The sequence below is a fragment of the Cryptococcus neoformans genome, chromosome 9 (genome assembly GCF_000149245.1).
Source record: "Cryptococcus neoformans var. grubii H99 chromosome 9, complete sequence".
Classification (NCBI taxonomy): Eukaryota; Fungi; Basidiomycota; class Tremellomycetes; order Tremellales; family Cryptococcaceae; genus Cryptococcus; species Cryptococcus neoformans.
Window position 1 is genome coordinate 764,737 of NC_026753.1, and position 15,556 is coordinate 780,292.

Here is a 15,556-nt window from a genome sequence, read left to right on the forward strand (position 1 = left end):
GACTTCTTCATGTGAGTTGGTACTTCTATTTCTCTCGCCCCGAGATCTTGTTACTTACGATGTTCTCAGCGAACTGGCCAAATATGGAAACCTCCAAGAAATGATTGTTTGCGACAATGTCGGTGACCACCTCCTCGGAAATGTGTATGCACGATTCGAATACGAAGCAGAAGCAGCTAGGGCAGTACAGGCGTTGAATGACAGATGGTATGCTATGAGACCGTTGCATGCCGAGCTGTCGCCTGTGACAGACTTCAGGGAGAGTTGCTGTCGTCAGAACGAGTTGGGAGAGTGCAAACGTGAAGGGTGAGTTCTTTTCCCCATCCTGACATTTACATTTGCGAGTATCTTGCTGACGTTGTTATCTTCCAAAAAAAAAAAGGTTTTGCAACTTTATGCACCTTTGCCACCCTACAAGATCCCTCGTTTCAGCCCTTCAAGCATCACAGCGTGTCTCAAGACGACGGGCACACAAGGGTGCCGAGATTGATAGCGGAGATATGGGATGGACACCGGCAGTTGCAGCAGGCGGAGAAGGTGATTTGGGATGGATGCCTGAAAGGCGGTATTAAATGTAAAAGTAACTAGATTGGAAGCATCATTATTGGGACATTTTTTGGCGCTATGCTATGCATTTATCCATGTTTTTGTACTCGTAACAGTCATGACTAATAGATAGAGTTGGCAAGGTCGAGGTAATAAAAGACACAAAAAGATACAATTCTAGAACAGAATCTTGACGTCTTCGTCGGATTCGTCCTTCTCGTCAGCTGAAGCCTCTTGCTTACCATGGCCATCCTCGTCCTCGTCTTCCTCATCCTCATCCTCATCCTCATCCTCATCTTCCTCGTCATCGTCATTCTCCTCCTCGTCATCCTCTTCGCTCTCAGACAAGGCCAGCCCAGGTGATCCCTCATCGTCAAACACGATAAACTCGGTTTGTTCCTCAAAGCTTCCTGGTGGGGCTTCCGTCTTCTTGCTCTTTTTCTCTTCTTCTTTTGTGGTTTCTGTTTTTGCCACCCTACCCTTCTCCGCACGAAGCGTATGTCTAAGCTTGCACTTGGCGCCTCTCGGGCATTTACCCGTAGACCAAAATTCGGGACAGTCGTAGGAATGCAAATTTGGACATTCGCCCTCAGCCGTATCACACCATCCAGTAAAAGCAAAGTCTTCGCATATCGGCGCATCGTTCGATACCTTGACGTGGGGATAGGGACAGTTGGGACGAGTGCAGTAAGACAGGGCCTGGAATCGGGTGCACGAAGGGGTGTTGTGTGCAGTTGGGTTGTGGGAGAGTGGACAAATGGGACCGAGTTCACATCGTCCGCGGAGGAAATTGGGACAGGCAGCAACTCGGTCAGGGTCGTGGATAGCTTTGCAAATATGTCCTTTTCGACATCGACCTATTAGTCAGCAAATGCAAGGATACGTTACCAACATAAAAAAACAAAAAATTGGCGATATGGCGATAAGACGTCAGTCGGTCCATATACATGTTGATTCGACGCACCCGTCTTTGAAAAGTAAGGGCACAGCTGCCCCTTTCTGGGCACACTGAAAACGGTTAACACAATTGAAAAATCATAGATACACTTACTTTGATTTTGGCAAGGTGAGATCTCCGTTCGGTTGGAATCTATACTTAATACCGAGGACACTGACTAATCTAGGCTTCGGGCTGTCAATGTACCACTGTAGGGTGTTCGGTTGCTTGTACTCTGCAAGCATATTCGTATCGTTCCTGTATCGATTAGAAGATACTCACCTGATGTCCGCTTTAAACCTTTGCCACCAGAATTGAACTCGTATGTAACGCCGTCGATGAAGACGCGTGGGGTGCCATCCGGTACTGGGACGGCTTTGATTTTCAGTCTAGGCTGTCGACCCTTTCCAGGAGGTTTCAAGCTTGCTGAAGATTTGGAAGTTTTGTACACTGAATTTGCCTGTAGTTGAGCCCTGTCGTCATTCGAAATAAGTTGTAATGGAGATATATATTGATGAGAATACAACAAACCTCTTCTCAGCAGTCATAAGACTTCGATGACCTGATCGGGCAGTCTTGACCCATGATGCCGCAGATTGGACGGGAGCTTCAGGCTCAATTTCACCTTCTTCTTTTTCTGTACTGGGGCCAGCTTGGGTAGTTGAACCAGCACCCGTGGGTGTTGACGCTTGAGATCCGGGAGCGCTAACAGCCTGGTTCTGAGCTCTCAAATCAAGGGAGTAAGCACCCCTTCCACCTCGTCCATGACTTCGAGTGCTTGCAGCCCCACGACCTCTTCCTCTTGAGTGGCCTCTCACAGACGGGTAAGCAGATTTATATGGATGGTAGGCGGCATTATGTGTGTGGCGGTGGATTGCGCCTGTGGTGGATTATTATTAGTCATAGTCCTGAGGAGTTGATGTATTTGCGTACCTGATAATCTTGCGATTTCCAGCTGGATTCTTTTCTTCTCGGCGTCGGACATGGTGATGTAGAGGAAGCAGACTAGTAGCCAGTAAAACAAGGAAGGAAGGAATAAAGGAAGGGAGGTGCTTTACTACAAGACCACCACGCATCATAGCAGCCGCGGGATTAATTGCCAAAAGTGGGCAGGAACAAATAACGGTCATCAACCATCAACAACTGGCATCGAAATGTCTTGATCGTTTCTGTTGACACTCCTTTCCCTTCACATTAGTTTCTTCGTAAGACCTAAGAATTGATGAGTTACCCACTAATACAATCATGCATTGCGCCCCTCGATATATATAATAAGACCGATGAAACTGACTGCACTCTCGTTACTCACCGCGAATCATGTTCTTCTCAGACGACCTGCTAACGAGCAAGAAGGGATCGTCAGTCTCACTCATTCTCTAGAAAGTTCGCCTGCTAACACATCCGCAAACAGCTTCGGCATTGTATGGTAAGCCACCAGAACTGGACGCAGCTAATCATTAGGCTTATGGCCACGCTGGGACCTCGAAACAAGAAAATCACGAGGAAGCAGCTCGCTACTGTGGACCTGGCGAGGACATGCGACCTGATCGCTGAGCCCCCAGAGCCCATGGCATTGAGATTGAGCGGAGCTTTACTTGTGGGGGTCGCTAGGTGTGTATAGTCAGCCACGGAATCGCTTGTGCTGACTTGAGATCAGAGTATATAATCAGAGTTTTGACATGTTTTACTCTGTAAATGTTAAGTTTGTCGGAGGTAGTGGAGCAGCTAAACTCACAATTTCTTTCAGGATGTCAATGCCTTTCATTCCAACCTGCGACGCTCGATCGCTACCGATTTCAGCACCGTTAACGGAGGTACGACCAGCGGATTGGCATTGGGACTTCCGGGCGAGGGAAGAAGCAGGTGATGACTCCTGTTTTCCGTCTATCCTCTCTTGACTAACTCCTCTGCTCAGACCTGAGCAAATTACTCTCGGTGGTGTTGAATTCGATTGGGAAACTGATTGGACCAAAGAGTTTGGCTACATTGTATGTTTACTCCACTCACCGATTACCATCATCGACTGAAAACCTTTGCAGGACTGGAATAACCCTCTTGGAGCCATCCGCAAGCGGCGAGCTTCATCTGTGATTTCGTATTCTCAAGCGACTCCGATATCTGAAAGGCATCGTGATGATGATGAGAGACATGAAGAGGATGATTCAGAAGATGAAGGCTATGAGTGGGAAGTGGCTAGACAGGTTAAGCGTAAGAAGTGTACGTTGCAAATACATTCGGCGACCCAAAAGCTGCTAACGGACATACATTGATAGACTCTGCTTCCTCAGCCGCCACGACACTACATCGCACACCTCTTCACTCCCATGCACCTTCCAACTCGCTCTACACTGGTCCAGACTTGACCTTCAACGAAGAAGTCGACCTCGGCCTCAATCTCGATTTCGAAGTTCCTCTAGGGGCCAATGACAGTTTTTCAGGACCATCGGGGAGGGATTTTGATATTCCATTCGCTCAGCTCGATGACTATGATATTGGATTGAATTTCGAAGGCTTTGGCGAAGCCAGGCCAGATGAAGAGTATGTGGCCATGTGAGAAGAGAATAAACAGTGATTAACGTATTCAGTGCCGATATGGGTCCGCCCATCATCTATGACGTTGAGGCAGGGGCGAAATATGCGCCCTATCAAGTTCAGAACCAACAACGATCCCCTAATCGCCAGCCTTCAATCGAGACCGTTGAGCAAGATCTCAAACCAATGAAGAAAAGGGCGAAAAGGTTGAAGACTGTTACTTTTGACATGGCATTGGAAATAGATGAGGAGGAAGAGCGTCATGCCAAGAAGACGTATGTTGAGAGGATGGAGAAGGAAAAGAGGGATGCAGAGTTGAAGGAAGTCGAGAAACAGATCGCAGCAAGAGTGGGAAGGATGGTTGACGGCGCGGGTGGCCTCGAATGTAAGTTGATTGATCTCATTTCACGTTGATTCTCTGAACCGTCCTTTCCAGTCTTTGATCTGGAAATGGACGATTGGTTTTCCCATCTCACCCATGTACCCAAATTTAAATGGGAACAAGACCTGACTGGAAGCAAGAAGGGGAATCATGATGCACTTGACGTCAATGCCATGGATATTGACATTCAAGAGCCTGTCGACGGTCGTCCTGATCTCTATGATAATCTGCCTCCAATGGCTGAGCCTGACGGCTATGTTTATGATGTGTTTGGCGACATTGACCTCGGTCAACACAACGTAAGTGCATTGACGAGCACCGGAATTCGTCGCTGAACTCAATTCACGACAGGACTATGGGGTGAGCATAAACTGACACAACCATTCCACTATAAGGTGACTGATGAGAGCTTAGCCCATCCAATATGGCGATTACGACGCACCTATTCGTGACAGAAGTGTCGGAAGGGGAAGTGAGGCACTGGACCTGGAGTACGCCCGTAGGGAAAGTGTTCAGAGTGGCAATCTTCCTGTAAGTCAAACCTTACCACAGGTAAAGGACAGAAAGCTCAATGGCGATCGGCGTAGTGGGAGGTAGGAATGATGGGAAACTACACACCTGGTACGCCCTTAATCTTCCATCAAGGGCAAATTGCCAATGATACATCATATAGGTTTTCCCGACATGCCCGACACGTCCTTCACTCCAGGCTCCCTAAAGCTCAGCATTATGACTCCCCAGGAAGTTCGGTAAGTAACAGCTTTCGTCTTAAAGCCCACCATCGTCTGACAGATAAGTAAAAAGACTTCGCGCGCACAGTCGCTCTGGATCACTTGGTGGTCATCTCAATCAGCATCGGCGCATCCGTTCTTCTTCACTTATGAGTGATCGCCCGGACGACGATCCTCTAATGTTGGCTCTGAAAAATGGCAGTGATCTAGATGGTGAGTCTTCAAAGGCACTCTGAAGAAGCACTGTTAAGAATTTGTAGTACTGCCCGATGAGCTTGATCTTGAGAACATCATGTCATCAGAAACCCAGGAGGCGAGGTTGGCTGATCTCCCCGAAGCCTTCCGTCCAGAGTTGCTGGCGACTCTTGAAAAACAGTGCCGAGACTTTTTCAGGTGGGTGTTCTTGATTGTTTCTTTGACAGGTCTAATAAGGTTGTAGCTATGTTGAGAAACGCATGCTCACTCTCGATAAACAAGAGGTAGAATTCAACGAGCTAGTGCCAGAAAAGTCTTCAAAGCATATAGCGGCGGTCGCTTTTGTGCGTTATGCTTTCCCCCATTCTCCACATAACGCTGATCTTCGTCCCTTTAGTATGATTGCCTTAGTATGTCTTCTGCCTTTCTGGCGTTACCTCTGATCCCCCACTAATTCCGATACAGCTCTTGCCACCAAAAAGATTCTGACCATCAATCAGCCTGAACCCTGGGAAGACATTAACATTCAGTTTGCTGTCAAAAACCCGTGAACTTCTCATTAAAAAAACCTTCCCTTAATCTTTCTCTTTGATTACACAGTTATCACAGAAAAAAAGCCTACCAGAAACAATACTCGGTAACCTGTTCTACATGTGCATTTATATCTAGTTACGCTTTGACATGCAACGATGCCATACATAATATCAGCCTAATCCGTCGATAATGGCAGGCCTACATCCTTCAACCCTTTTCCTCCCATTAGCAGCCCTCCACTTTCCCCCTGAATACCCATCCCGGTGTCGCTCATTTCCAATTCAGCACCTCCAGCCTTCTGGTTACCATTGAGGTTGACTCGGGGGGACAAAGGGACCCTTGATTTGCTCTGACCGTTGGCCAATGGAAGAGAATCACCGAAGAACATGTCACTATCCGCGGCAGAAGACTGGGACTTGAGGGTTTTAGCTGCTTTAGCCGCTGCGTCTGCTGCCTCTTTCTCTTGCTTTCGCTTGATATATCTAACCACAACGATGAGGCGATTGTCCATGAACAAGCAAAAAGAACTTACAAGGCAGTCCCCGGGATCTTTTCAGGGTTGGTACATTGTCTCAGTCGCTTATCAACGTTCTTCACCTTCTTGACATCCAACTGGACGGCAGCTGCCTGGATTAGGGCTTCAATTTGGTCAAGGATTTCCAAGAGCCTGACTTTTTCCATACCATACAGCGGTGCAGGCTCTTGGACTGGTGTTCCATTCTTGTTTTCTTCAACGCCATTCACTGACTTTGAAGCGATTGCAGCCGCATGCGCAGCATACCGCCCTTCCAAGAAACCTTCAACCAGCTTTTTGTCCGCCATCCTCAAGCAAGCTAAGGATATTTGCGAAGGTGTGAAGATAAATTCGGCATCTGAAAGGTAGGATGTGGAGAGATGTGTAAAAGCTGGCGCGATGGCCTTTTGGATTGCTTCTAGTGGCGGATCCAGTTGATCCTTTTACGGTTATCTGTAAATGAAAGGTACGTGAGTATAAGGCATGAATCACTTACTTGCATATCCAATGTCCAGCCTCTCAAAGCCTTATCCGCCCCACGCACCCAGAACTCGAATGACAGGCTTTGAGCCACCAGAAACTCTTTCTCTAAAACATCTTCCGGAGTGAGCTTTGGGATCTTGGACACGAATTGGTCCGCTGGAATGGGAAAGTTGGTCGTTTTGGCAGCTAGATAAAGGCAGGTTGGCCTAGGTTACGGCGTTAGCCCTCATGTGACGAGATAGACGACTAACTTAACTTACATGATGATCTTAGGATGCCATTCCATGACACTGTTCTTGAGGTAGAATCTCTTAACGTAGCTGATTGCTGTAGACTCTACCACCTCTGGAAGGCCAAAGCCTTCCCGGCAGATCCTAGATACTTGTGAACAATAAAAGCGGAGAAGCAAAAGTTCATCGTTGACTGTAAGATAAGTTGCGGCTGGTGGTGGGTCGGCAATGTCATGCCCTAGTGACTTTTGAGCTTCCTACGGTATTCGTCAGCCAACTGTTAATGATAGGTTTTCTGTAATACGTGGCTAATTATGACGCATGATTGAATGTTTACCTTCTCTAGCTCTGTATTCCTCCTAGCCACTTCGACCGACTTGATATTCAACTCCGACCGTATTCTATCCAAAATCGACGGGGAAAAGCGCCAGTGACGGAATTGTGAAGATTCATGGTACGCCGAAGGACCTGGAATCAGAGAGGGCTTCGATGGCCCCGCCTCTGAGGGTGTAGTTTGTCCCGAAAGAGCCATGTTATATGCTGCTGTTGCGAAACAAGATGTGAAGGCGAGATATGAAATCGCGGGTTGAGTGCTGAGACGGAGAAATAGCGTTGTGATGACGACAAGACTCATTCGAGGTGATTACATCTAAACTTCTTTATCTATTCTCATATATTCTTTCAATATACCTTCGTATCTTAGAATCTAGACTCTTCCATACTCGTATCCCTCGCACTTGAACATTATCACAGATCATGCGGCCGACACTAACTTTCCTCGCTTTTCTTCCCCTCGTTGTCGCCTTTGACTGTTCCATCACCGCCTCCTCCATCTCCTACGACATTTCGCCCTTGGCTGGCCTTCGCACAGCATCCAAAGATAGCTCAACGCCACCAACTACATCGGAAGTGAAGGTGTCTATGGACTTGTGCGCGGGGGAAGGTTTAGGGAAGGAGGACGGTGTCGCCGATGAGGACCAGGTGGGTGGTATGTTTATGGATAATTGGAATATGTTAATGATTGAGTGGATGGCTTTTGTAGTGTCCCGAAAATACAAGGGTCTGTCTCAAGCTTATAAACCACAAGCCTTCATCCTCAGACCCAGATCGGGTGACGGCTGTGGTTCCATTTTGGCTAGTCAATACACCGGATAGTGATATCACAACAATGCCTTTGGGAAAGAACGGGGAACAAGGCTTGGAGATCACTGTAAATGGGCAGGAATATGCTGGGTATGTCACGCTTCTCATCCGATGGATGGTTGCGAATGCAGCTAATCCCCAGGGTGAATAGAGTTCCCCAGCGTCTCCAACTTACACTCTTGTGTGACACATCGTCAGACTCTCCAAACCCAACGCTCGTCTCCTATACTGTCGGTGCCCTGTCACTCCGATGGGAAACTCCCGATGCTTGCCCACGCTCAGGAGATCCTTCTAACCCATCTAACCCGTCTGGCTCAAGTGGGGGTGGGGGCGGATTCTTTTCGTTTGTAAAGACTCTGTTCTGGTTGATTATTATTGGGTTGATTCTGTACTTCGCCATTGGTAAGTTGATGTCTGATTTTGATCTTGTCCATTGTAGCCCAGCTGACGTCCATGAACAGGGGTATTCTATAACCATCAGCAATATTCTGCCAGAGGTTGGGATCTTATACCCCACCGTGATTTTTGGCGAGAAGTACCGACCCTTCTGCAAGATTTAGTTTCCCACGTTGTGGCCAACGTGCGGGGTTCAGGTAGCGGAGGAGGCAGGGGCGGCTACAGCAGTCTTGGTTGATTATCGGCTCTGGGTGATTGTATTCTGAGATGACTATCGATTTGTACTATCCCGTCGTTAATTCGTTACATCGTGATATTGAATTTCCCAGGGCTAAGCTACATTCATAACCTATATCTTGCTGTTGATCCTGAAACACTCTCGCTTCCAAGTACACCGTTTGTACCTTCCCTGCTGGCAGCCAAACTCTGCACATTCTTCTGCATTTCCACCCATTCATTATCCCGAGGCACGACCAACTTCTCTGCCACATCATAGATATACACCTTGCCGTCAGATGAACCCAAAGCCACCTTGCGCGCTGTCGCTGAACGGTCCCAGGCGAGCTTGTTGATTGCACGAGGAGAGACATTGGTTGAGATGATGGGTACCTATCACGTTTGGTCAGCAAAGTGCTCTGTGGATTGTTATCAGATTACGCACTTCAACATCCTGGTTAAGATTCCATAGGTCAAACTTTCCAGACCCGTCAACAGTACCAAACACAGCGGGATGATGAGGATGCCATTTAACATCAAACACATAGTCGTTCGCCTCTTCAAATGAGTGCACAGGAGCCACGGTCTTGTCTTCTCCTCTCCCATTCGCTTGCGTCCCGGAAGCTCCCTTTGTAGCCTTAGCAGCTTTAGTTCGCCACAGCTTAACTGTCCAGTCGACAGAACTGGTAAGGAAAAGGTCGGAAAAGTCAATAGAACCTGTACCGGGATGGAAGTGGATACCTGTAACAGGAGCGGCATGACCGCGGTACACTTCGTCAGAGTTGAGCCCCGCCTTGGCAGATGCACGGTCGTAACGATTGGCCTGGTAGACAGATCCTTCTTCAGTACCGATCCAGAAAGTCGATGTCTCGTTGTCAGGGAAGTCGAAGCACGTGATGGACACCTCGTCCGTCTTGTTGTGAGTAGGCATTGTAAGTGGAAGTGCTTCCTGAACAGACATGGAGGCTTAGCTTCGCGCGCTGGTGACGACTGGATGGCTTACTTGTGGTTGAGCCAGCATATCGGCTAACCAAGAGCAAACGAGCCCATCTGTACTACTGGAGATAAGGTTGTTGGCATTCTGCGTGCCAACCATTTTCATAGCGTAGATGGGATACGTGTGACCGGTGGCCGATAATGGCGTTTTAAGGACCGGCAAATGCTTTGCTCGAGTATCCCACAGGAGCACTTGACCGGAGTAGGTTCCACCAAAAATAAGAGTAGGGTGATAGGGTGAAAAAGTCACGGAAAGTACGTCCGACTGAGATAATTTTAGCTGGGAAAACGTTGCCAAGTGGCATGGATACATACAGGAGAGTGGAAGACAAATTCTGGCCTTTCAAGGAGGTGAAGGTTCCAGACTGCAACGATGCCGTCGGGGTCGTTGATTGCAGAAGGGTTTTTGTTATAGGACGCGACGCTTAACTCGGGAAACTGCGATTATAAGCAGTTGTACAAAGTGACTGACGCAAACTCACTTTGGGTGACCAGTCAACATCAGTTACAGATCTTCCATTTGTCCACCGCTCATCTGCAAAAGCACAGAACAGTTTGACTTTTTGTCCTTCTGACTCGTCACTATATCCAGGTTAGATTTATTCACAGAGATAAACTCGCGTTACACTCACAATGCACCGTCGATACCGATAGTGTAATCTTTAATATAATCGTACCCATCGCTCAGCGCTCTTTGGACGATTCGAGTAGACTCTTCAATGAACGACGTAAAATCTGGTGCTGCAAATATGGCTTGTCGTTGCTCATCCGATAACTCTGCAGCCAACGTTCAGCCGAGATCCTTAGCAGTCACACACGCGTCACTCACCAGCGATCGTCAGCTCTTCTGTCTTCTCTCTCAATTCCCTCAGCTCCTTCTCCAAAGCCTTCCTCTCTTCATCCATCTCTTCCAGTATCCTCTTTCTCATCTCATCCTCGGTTTCTTTTCCGCTCTCGTCTGCTTCACCTTTTCTTCTTCGCCGGCGACCCATACCATCTTCTCCTTCGGATTGAGCGTCGTCATAACCAATGCCGTCCGTGGAGGTAGACATGGAGGTCATAGTTTGGGTAGCTTTCGAGTAGGTGACAGGCGCCACTTTGGCGGACTGAAACGTTTCATAAGCATGGACCATGTAACTTGATGATAACTTCAGTAGTCTTACCTTTGGAGGGAGCTCAAACAACTCAGCCTGATGATCCACAAAGTCTACAATCTGGAATGGCGAGGGCGATACCATACTTTCTCTGTACGCTTCCCCATCAGCTCGTCCCACAAACTGCTTTTATCCATTTCCACGTACTGATCAACAATTCCCGGCACACCAACCGACGCTCCCCCGACTGTCGACCCGGTAGCTCTACTCAAGCTTCCATCGTTACTCAGCCGGCTCACCCTGCCGCCTGGCGTATCTGGTATACTAGCGGGAGGAGTTGATCCAGATGGTCTGGCGGGGGTACCGATCGTTGACGGACGAGTGGAGAATGGGCCTGTGAGCGGTGTTGCGGGTCGGGCCAAGAGTGAATCGACCAGTTCGTTGACATCTCTTCTGCTTGTAGGCAATGGCTGGTGTGGGCGTGTATTAGCATAACGAGAAAAGGAGGAGCAGATACGGACTGACTTCAGCTGAACCTTTCTCTGCTTGAGCAAGGAGCTGCTTTCGTTCGTCCCTAGCTCTTCTGAGCTCTGCAAGCCTTGCCCTTTTTTCTTCAATCTCTTGCCGTCTCCTGTCGCTCATGATCGGGGTACGCTACAGAATAGAAAAAAGAGTTGCGAACGGAGAAAAGAGTGATTTGGGGATTGACGAGAACGAGAAAACAACAACAAACCACGAACCAAGAAACGCGTCAATGCTCAAAGTCGTCGTCGTTGTTCACGAACAGTGGACATGCCCGCCTTCTACTACACTACTGCCGCGGATGATAGAAAAAGATGGCCAACAAATAAGTATGCAGACCATTTACTGCATACCCCATATGTACAATAGCAATATAATCGGCTAATCTATGTTATTCTATAACGGAACTCCAAGCTTCTTGGCTTCGTCCCGGAACATTTCAAGTCGCTCAGCGGCGTACGACTGTTATCCCGTAACCGCGATCAGCACAAGTGTTCATTCACACGTGTAGAAATAACAAGAGCACGTACGAGATAATCGAATTCTGGAACATACCCTTCCTTCTTCGTGGCCAAGGCACAGACCTGTTCTTCAGCTTGAACTAAACCCCACAGCGCCCAGTTTATACTGCACCCCGGACTCCAAATCCTTACTTCATGTTCAAGGGCAGCAACCTTGTCTGCTGGGACATCCTTGCGTTTACCTACCACTTCTTCGCCGTTCCTTCCGTCTACTTCGACTGACAAGTATGATCTATAAAAGTCTTCACGCTGAATAGGTGTGGGGTAGGGGAAATGAGGAATGAGGGAGTGAGAGTGAGTTGGATGGTGGTAGTTGGCTCGCCATTCGTGGAAATGGTTGGCGATATCGTACCCACGGGGGTTGGGAGAAGCATACTCAAAATCAATCACAATATACTTTTATTTTATATGCGTTAGCAAATTCACCGGCGATGATTTGTGTATACTCACACGACAATGTTCAGGAGTGTTGGGCGGAAGTTCAACATCGAGGCGTAACAAATTTCCATACTGCGTGTCGTTGTCTGCGTAGCGATAAGCCTCACTTGAAACGCACGAAAAAAAAACTCACGAGCAAACACAACACCATTGCCCTTTCCGCTTTGTGATTCTACAAAGTTCCGATAGATTGTGACTTCTTCCCGGATACGATGTAAAGAGAAACGCTCCACCCATGCTTCCAGTGTCCCGCCGAGAGCCGTTAATGAGCTGATGACATCTTCCGCTGCTTCAGACCATTCTTTGAGACATATCCATAAAGCGGGCTCCGTGGCACGACCTTGTTCGTATCCCAAGCGACGCAAGTCCACCGAGTGAAGTTCGCGCATCCGTCGGGCGATACCACGAGAAATAATAGGGTCGCGTAATTCTTGCGCGGTCAAAGCGCGTGATGGGAAGAATTCCTCGACTCGACCATTGGTAAAGGTGCCAAATACTCTGGGGCCAATGCCATATTGAGTGCTAAGGACGTGGAGTATACGTAATTCTTCCGATCGGGAGATGAGTGCATCAGAGGAAGGGCCATAGACTCTGAAAAGAAGGGTGTGGGGATATTGTTCGGGAGTAAGCGGCGGCGGATGGGATGGATCGGATGGAGGAATGGTTGGGGTTAGCAGGGGCGATTCGGAAGGCGAGGTTGGGTTAGGAGCGGGATTGAAAGAGACAAAGAAGACGGCATTTGTCAAGGCCCCCGAGACTTTCTGAAGATGGATGTTGGTGGGTGTTAAAAGAGGAGAGGACCATCTCGGGACGTGCTGTGTATGTGTTAGACGGTTTAGTTTTCGAAGGAACTCACAAGGCGTCGTAAAATGGCTAGGACTTTTTGTTTGAAAACTGGCTGCCGCCATTCGCTGAGGTTTGGTGCTAAGCCGATGTATGAAGACACAGCCTGTGCGGCAGACTCACCTGGCATCCACACTCAACGCAACATGCCGAACACCGGTGACGCCGTTTTCATCGATCTGGTCAGGCGAGGCAGCGTACTGATCCGTTTTGTCGAGAAGAGGAGGATCCAAGCTGAACTCGGATAACTTTGAGAAACTGCTTCCTGATGTCCTTCTATGCCTGGGTAGCGGCCTCGATCCGGCTTGGGCGGAGAAGTAGGAGTCCGAGCTGTTTGCATGTGCAGCGGAGGCGAGCGCCAAGGGGGAGAGGGGAGGGCCAGATGGCTCGACGGGCGGACGGGTGGGGGTGACCACCATGCTGGATGACGTATGCAGGCGGCGCGCGGCGAGGCGTGAGAGGGAGCGGGGGGGGGCGAGGGCTGCGAGTGGTATGCTGGGCGAGAGAGTGCGGAGAAGACAGATGCAGGGGTGTGCTATCAACGACGAGTAGCGATTGCGATAATCCATAAAGCGATAATCCATAAAATACAAAGGCACCCCAGGTAGGAGATCTCGTGCCTTTATGCACCTGGCAGCCATCAGATTTAGGCATGTCGGATGTAAGCGCTCGTCATCCCCGCGGGATTTGTGTGGTTCCGCGGTGGAGTGTTCGAGACCATTCCTCATTCCCATCGATCTCATCATAATTACCCCTCATGTCATCTCCCACTTTGTATACATAACTTATCCCCTCTATCCCACACTTCCACGCACTCCCACCATGGCCGCGAACCATGGCGTCTTCTTCCACCCGGCACAACCACTCTCCTCTCCCACTACTCCTCTCTTCACCCCGTCCCGCAAGCGCAGAGCCGCGTCTCCCCCTTTAGATTCAGATCCCCTCTCTCCATGGCAGCAATCTGGTTCCCAAACATCTTTCACAGAGACTCCCCACCGTGAGAAGCGTAGACGCCCCAACCTGGCAAATGGCTTTTCCAGCCTATCTATCTCACCGACAGCCACCCAATCTACACCGGTTCCTGACCAGCCACGAGCCGATGACGACGATGAGGGCATTGGCCCTTCAGTCTATCCCAGAAATGACGACGTCAAAGTGGAGGTATTACCTGATAATACCAACCGTTTATCCACTCACCAACATCCCTCTCACCGTCCCCATACACGCCAATGGGATCCATACCATGCTCGACCACCCTCGTCTTCGTCTTCTGCTTCTCCGACGACATCCACTGACGAGACGTACGATTCCGATGCCACCTTCACTCGAAATCTCCCCCATATAAAAAGGTATGATGGGATAGCACAACAGGCGGATGAAATCGTCCAGCCGGATGGCTCGTCCATGTTCACCGGCCCAGATCTGGGCGTTGAGGATGTCACCGGTATTCCTTCACCATTACGGACAAGGAGACCCAGGGAAGAGGATATCGAAGGAATGGAGCATGCGGGGAAGAAACGAAGAGGCAATGAAATGGAAATGGACATTGATATGAGCACCATGGACGAAAATACAGAAGACGCGTCAGTAGAGGAAAAGGACAAGTTGAGAGGGCGCAAGACGGTGTGGTATGAACCAGAGAAGGATCGTGCGTCCCTAACATTATCACATACTTTTACGATTCCTGACAGCTGACATGATGTTGTAGGCATAGTGATTACATCATTATCCGATTCGGACTCCAGATCGTCTCGCTCACCATCTCCTGAAACCGAAGGCAGATACCTCTCTCAACCAGGGGAACAAGGCTTTACAATATCACCATCTCTTCTCACACATTTGATGAACGTACATCGGAGCGGAGACCTAAAAGGTCCTCTGCAAGATCTACTCAAAAACAACCAAAAGAGTCTTACTCTTTACAGACCGCTAGGCATCCCTGCTGACCGATGGAAAGAGTCGATAGTCAAGACGTGGGAGGAAGCGCGAAATTACGACGACTCGGCGAGATTTGAAGAAATTGATGACGCCGAGGACTTTGGTAACAACGTCCCCTCGACAGGCAATGGCAGTGAAGTGATGGATATTGAAGGCACCGTACCTGCATGGCAAGGAGGTGCTTGGAATACGGGTGAGGCTGGAATGGGAGAAGGCGGCGCTGTCAGTGGTGACGGGGATGTGGATATGGCTATGGACGTGGAATAAAAATTGTATACCCTGTATTGAATACCAGTCATCATCTAAAATGCATGTTGCCATTAGTAGATTATTGGTCGTGTGACCACTCTGAAAATTGCTGCGGT

The 15,556-nt window shown here is 48.8% G+C and overlaps 8 protein-coding genes; 4 read left to right on the forward strand and 4 right to left on the reverse strand.

The window, feature by feature from the left end:
• The window catches only part of CNAG_04402 (splicing factor U2AF 35 kDa subunit), a 1,087-nt gene extending 427 nt beyond the window's left edge, over positions 1–660 (forward strand). Inside the window, exons 3-5 of the mRNA XM_012196398.1 lie at positions 1–11; positions 70–306; positions 383–660. The exon at positions 1–11 is cut by the window's left edge and continues 130 nt beyond it. Of these exons, the coding sequence (XP_012051788.1) occupies positions 1–11; positions 70–306; positions 383–572 (438 nt within the window). The 3' untranslated portion in view covers positions 573–660.
• Positions 615–2,504, reverse strand: CNAG_04403 (CCCH zinc finger protein). Its single transcript, XM_012196399.1, has 6 exons — positions 2,417–2,504; positions 2,015–2,363; positions 1,766–1,956; positions 1,598–1,718; positions 1,511–1,554; positions 615–1,403 (listed from the first exon to the last, which is right to left on the reverse strand). Exons 1-6 carry the CDS (start codon positions 2,466–2,468, stop codon positions 724–726), a joined length of 1,437 nt encoding a protein of 478 aa, XP_012051789.1. The 5' UTR covers positions 2,469–2,504; the 3' UTR covers positions 615–723.
• Positions 2,505–2,918: 414 nt separating this feature from the next.
• Positions 2,919–6,035, forward strand: CNAG_04404. Of its 2 annotated transcripts, none has more exons than XM_012196131.1 (17): positions 2,919–3,094; positions 3,141–3,174; positions 3,231–3,346; positions 3,399–3,471; positions 3,523–3,700; positions 3,757–4,021; positions 4,069–4,400; positions 4,452–4,696; positions 4,749–4,757; positions 4,812–4,928; positions 4,985–5,018; positions 5,071–5,146; positions 5,202–5,341; positions 5,389–5,521; positions 5,568–5,667; positions 5,721–5,733; positions 5,789–6,035. In XM_012196131.1, the coding sequence occupies exons 1-17, from the start codon at positions 2,949–2,951 to the stop codon at positions 5,872–5,874; spliced, it is 2,097 nt and encodes a 698-aa protein (XP_012051521.1). In that variant the 5' UTR covers positions 2,919–2,948; the 3' UTR covers positions 5,875–6,035. The 2 variants fall into 2 exon arrangements, with proteins under 2 accessions (XP_012051521.1, XP_012051790.1); XM_012196400.1 differs by having other exon boundaries at positions 4,521–4,696.
• Positions 5,835–7,682, reverse strand: CNAG_04405 (cyclin H). XM_012196401.1 has 5 exons: positions 7,422–7,682; positions 7,115–7,341; positions 6,868–7,060; positions 6,390–6,811; positions 5,835–6,339 (listed from the first exon to the last, which is right to left on the reverse strand). Exons 1-5 carry the CDS (start codon positions 7,614–7,616, stop codon positions 6,033–6,035), a joined length of 1,344 nt encoding a protein of 447 aa, XP_012051791.1. The 5' UTR covers positions 7,617–7,682; the 3' UTR covers positions 5,835–6,032.
• Positions 7,678–9,649, forward strand: CNAG_04406 (hypothetical protein). XM_012196132.1 has 4 exons: positions 7,678–8,065; positions 8,127–8,317; positions 8,379–8,629; positions 8,689–9,649. Exons 1-4 carry the CDS (start codon positions 7,841–7,843, stop codon positions 8,859–8,861), a joined length of 840 nt encoding a protein of 279 aa, XP_012051522.1. The 5' UTR covers positions 7,678–7,840; the 3' UTR covers positions 8,862–9,649.
• CNAG_04407 (dynein intermediate chain, cytosolic) lies at positions 8,911–11,641 on the reverse strand. Its single transcript, XM_012196402.1, has 10 exons — positions 11,455–11,641; positions 11,137–11,399; positions 10,999–11,080; positions 10,665–10,941; positions 10,468–10,612; positions 10,318–10,417; positions 10,151–10,273; positions 9,843–10,100; positions 9,285–9,788; positions 8,911–9,232 (listed from the first exon to the last, which is right to left on the reverse strand). Exons 1-10 carry the CDS (start codon positions 11,569–11,571, stop codon positions 8,966–8,968), a joined length of 2,136 nt encoding a protein of 711 aa, XP_012051792.1. The 5' UTR covers positions 11,572–11,641; the 3' UTR covers positions 8,911–8,965.
• Positions 11,642–11,749: 108 nt separating this feature from the next.
• Positions 11,750–13,810, reverse strand: CNAG_04408 (choline kinase). XM_012196403.1 has 6 exons: positions 13,377–13,810; positions 13,267–13,321; positions 12,544–13,225; positions 12,423–12,496; positions 11,982–12,368; positions 11,750–11,913 (listed from the first exon to the last, which is right to left on the reverse strand). Exons 1-6 carry the CDS (start codon positions 13,670–13,672, stop codon positions 11,848–11,850), a joined length of 1,560 nt encoding a protein of 519 aa, XP_012051793.1. The 5' UTR covers positions 13,673–13,810; the 3' UTR covers positions 11,750–11,847.
• A 120-nt stretch (positions 13,811–13,930) lies between these two features.
• CNAG_04409 (hypothetical protein) lies at positions 13,931–15,550 on the forward strand. XM_012196404.1 has 2 exons: positions 13,931–14,901; positions 14,962–15,550. The coding sequence occupies exons 1-2, from the start codon at positions 14,076–14,078 to the stop codon at positions 15,456–15,458; spliced, it is 1,323 nt and encodes a 440-aa protein (XP_012051794.1). The 5' UTR covers positions 13,931–14,075; the 3' UTR covers positions 15,459–15,550.
• The last annotated feature ends 6 nt before the right edge of the window (positions 15,551–15,556 follow it).

Coding starts and splice junctions, on each gene's coding strand:
- CNAG_04403 (XM_012196399.1), bottom strand. CDS start 2,468: ATGTCCGACGCCGAGAAGAAAAGAATCCAGCTGGAAATCGCAAGATTA. Junction 1,957..2,014: donor CTTATGACTGCTGAGAAGAG/GTTTGTTGTATT, acceptor GAATGACGACAG/GGCTCAACTACAGGCAAATT. Junction 1,404..1,510: donor CCCTTACTTTTCAAAGACGG/GTGCGTCGAATC, acceptor GCTGACTAATAG/GTCGATGTCGAAAAGGACAT.
- CNAG_04404 (XM_012196131.1), top strand. CDS start 2,949: ATGGCCACGCTGGGACCTCGAAACAAGAAAATCACGAGGAAGCAGCTC. Junction 4,401..4,451: donor CGGCGCGGGTGGCCTCGAAT/GTAAGTTGATTG, acceptor CGTCCTTTCCAG/TCTTTGATCTGGAAATGGAC. Junction 5,019..5,070: donor GATGGGAAACTACACACCTG/GTACGCCCTTAA, acceptor TACATCATATAG/GTTTTCCCGACATGCCCGAC.
- CNAG_04405 (XM_012196401.1), bottom strand. CDS start 7,616: ATGGCTCTTTCGGGACAAACTACACCCTCAGAGGCGGGGCCATCGAAG. Junction 6,812..6,867: donor GCTGGACATTGGATATGCAA/GTAAGTGATTCA, acceptor TAACCGTAAAAG/GATCAACTGGATCCGCCACT. Junction 6,340..6,389: donor AAGATCCCGGGGACTGCCTT/GTAAGTTCTTTT, acceptor CGTTGTGGTTAG/ATATATCAAGCGAAAGCAAG.
- CNAG_04406 (XM_012196132.1), top strand. CDS start 7,841: ATGCGGCCGACACTAACTTTCCTCGCTTTTCTTCCCCTCGTTGTCGCC. Junction 8,066..8,126: donor GTGTCGCCGATGAGGACCAG/GTGGGTGGTATG, acceptor TGGCTTTTGTAG/TGTCCCGAAAATACAAGGGT. Junction 8,318..8,378: donor AATGGGCAGGAATATGCTGG/GTATGTCACGCT, acceptor CAGGGTGAATAG/AGTTCCCCAGCGTCTCCAAC.
- CNAG_04407 (XM_012196402.1), bottom strand. CDS start 11,571: ATGAGCGACAGGAGACGGCAAGAGATTGAAGAAAAAAGGGCAAGGCTT. Junction 10,418..10,467: donor ATCGGTATCGACGGTGCATT/GTGAGTGTAACG, acceptor ACCTGGATATAG/TGACGAGTCAGAAGGACAAA. Junction 10,101..10,150: donor AATTTGTCTTCCACTCTCCT/GTATGTATCCAT, acceptor AAATTATCTCAG/TCGGACGTACTTTCCGTGAC.
- CNAG_04408 (XM_012196403.1), bottom strand. CDS start 13,672: ATGGTGGTCACCCCCACCCGTCCGCCCGTCGAGCCATCTGGCCCTCCC. Junction 13,322..13,376: donor GCGTTGAGTGTGGATGCCAG/GTGAGTCTGCCG, acceptor ACCAAACCTCAG/CGAATGGCGGCAGCCAGTTT. Junction 12,369..12,422: donor ACACTCCTGAACATTGTCGT/GTGAGTATACAC, acceptor ATAAAATAAAAG/TATATTGTGATTGATTTTGA.
- CNAG_04409 (XM_012196404.1), top strand. CDS start 14,076: ATGGCCGCGAACCATGGCGTCTTCTTCCACCCGGCACAACCACTCTCC. Junction 14,902..14,961: donor GTATGAACCAGAGAAGGATC/GTGCGTCCCTAA, acceptor ATGATGTTGTAG/GCATAGTGATTACATCATTA.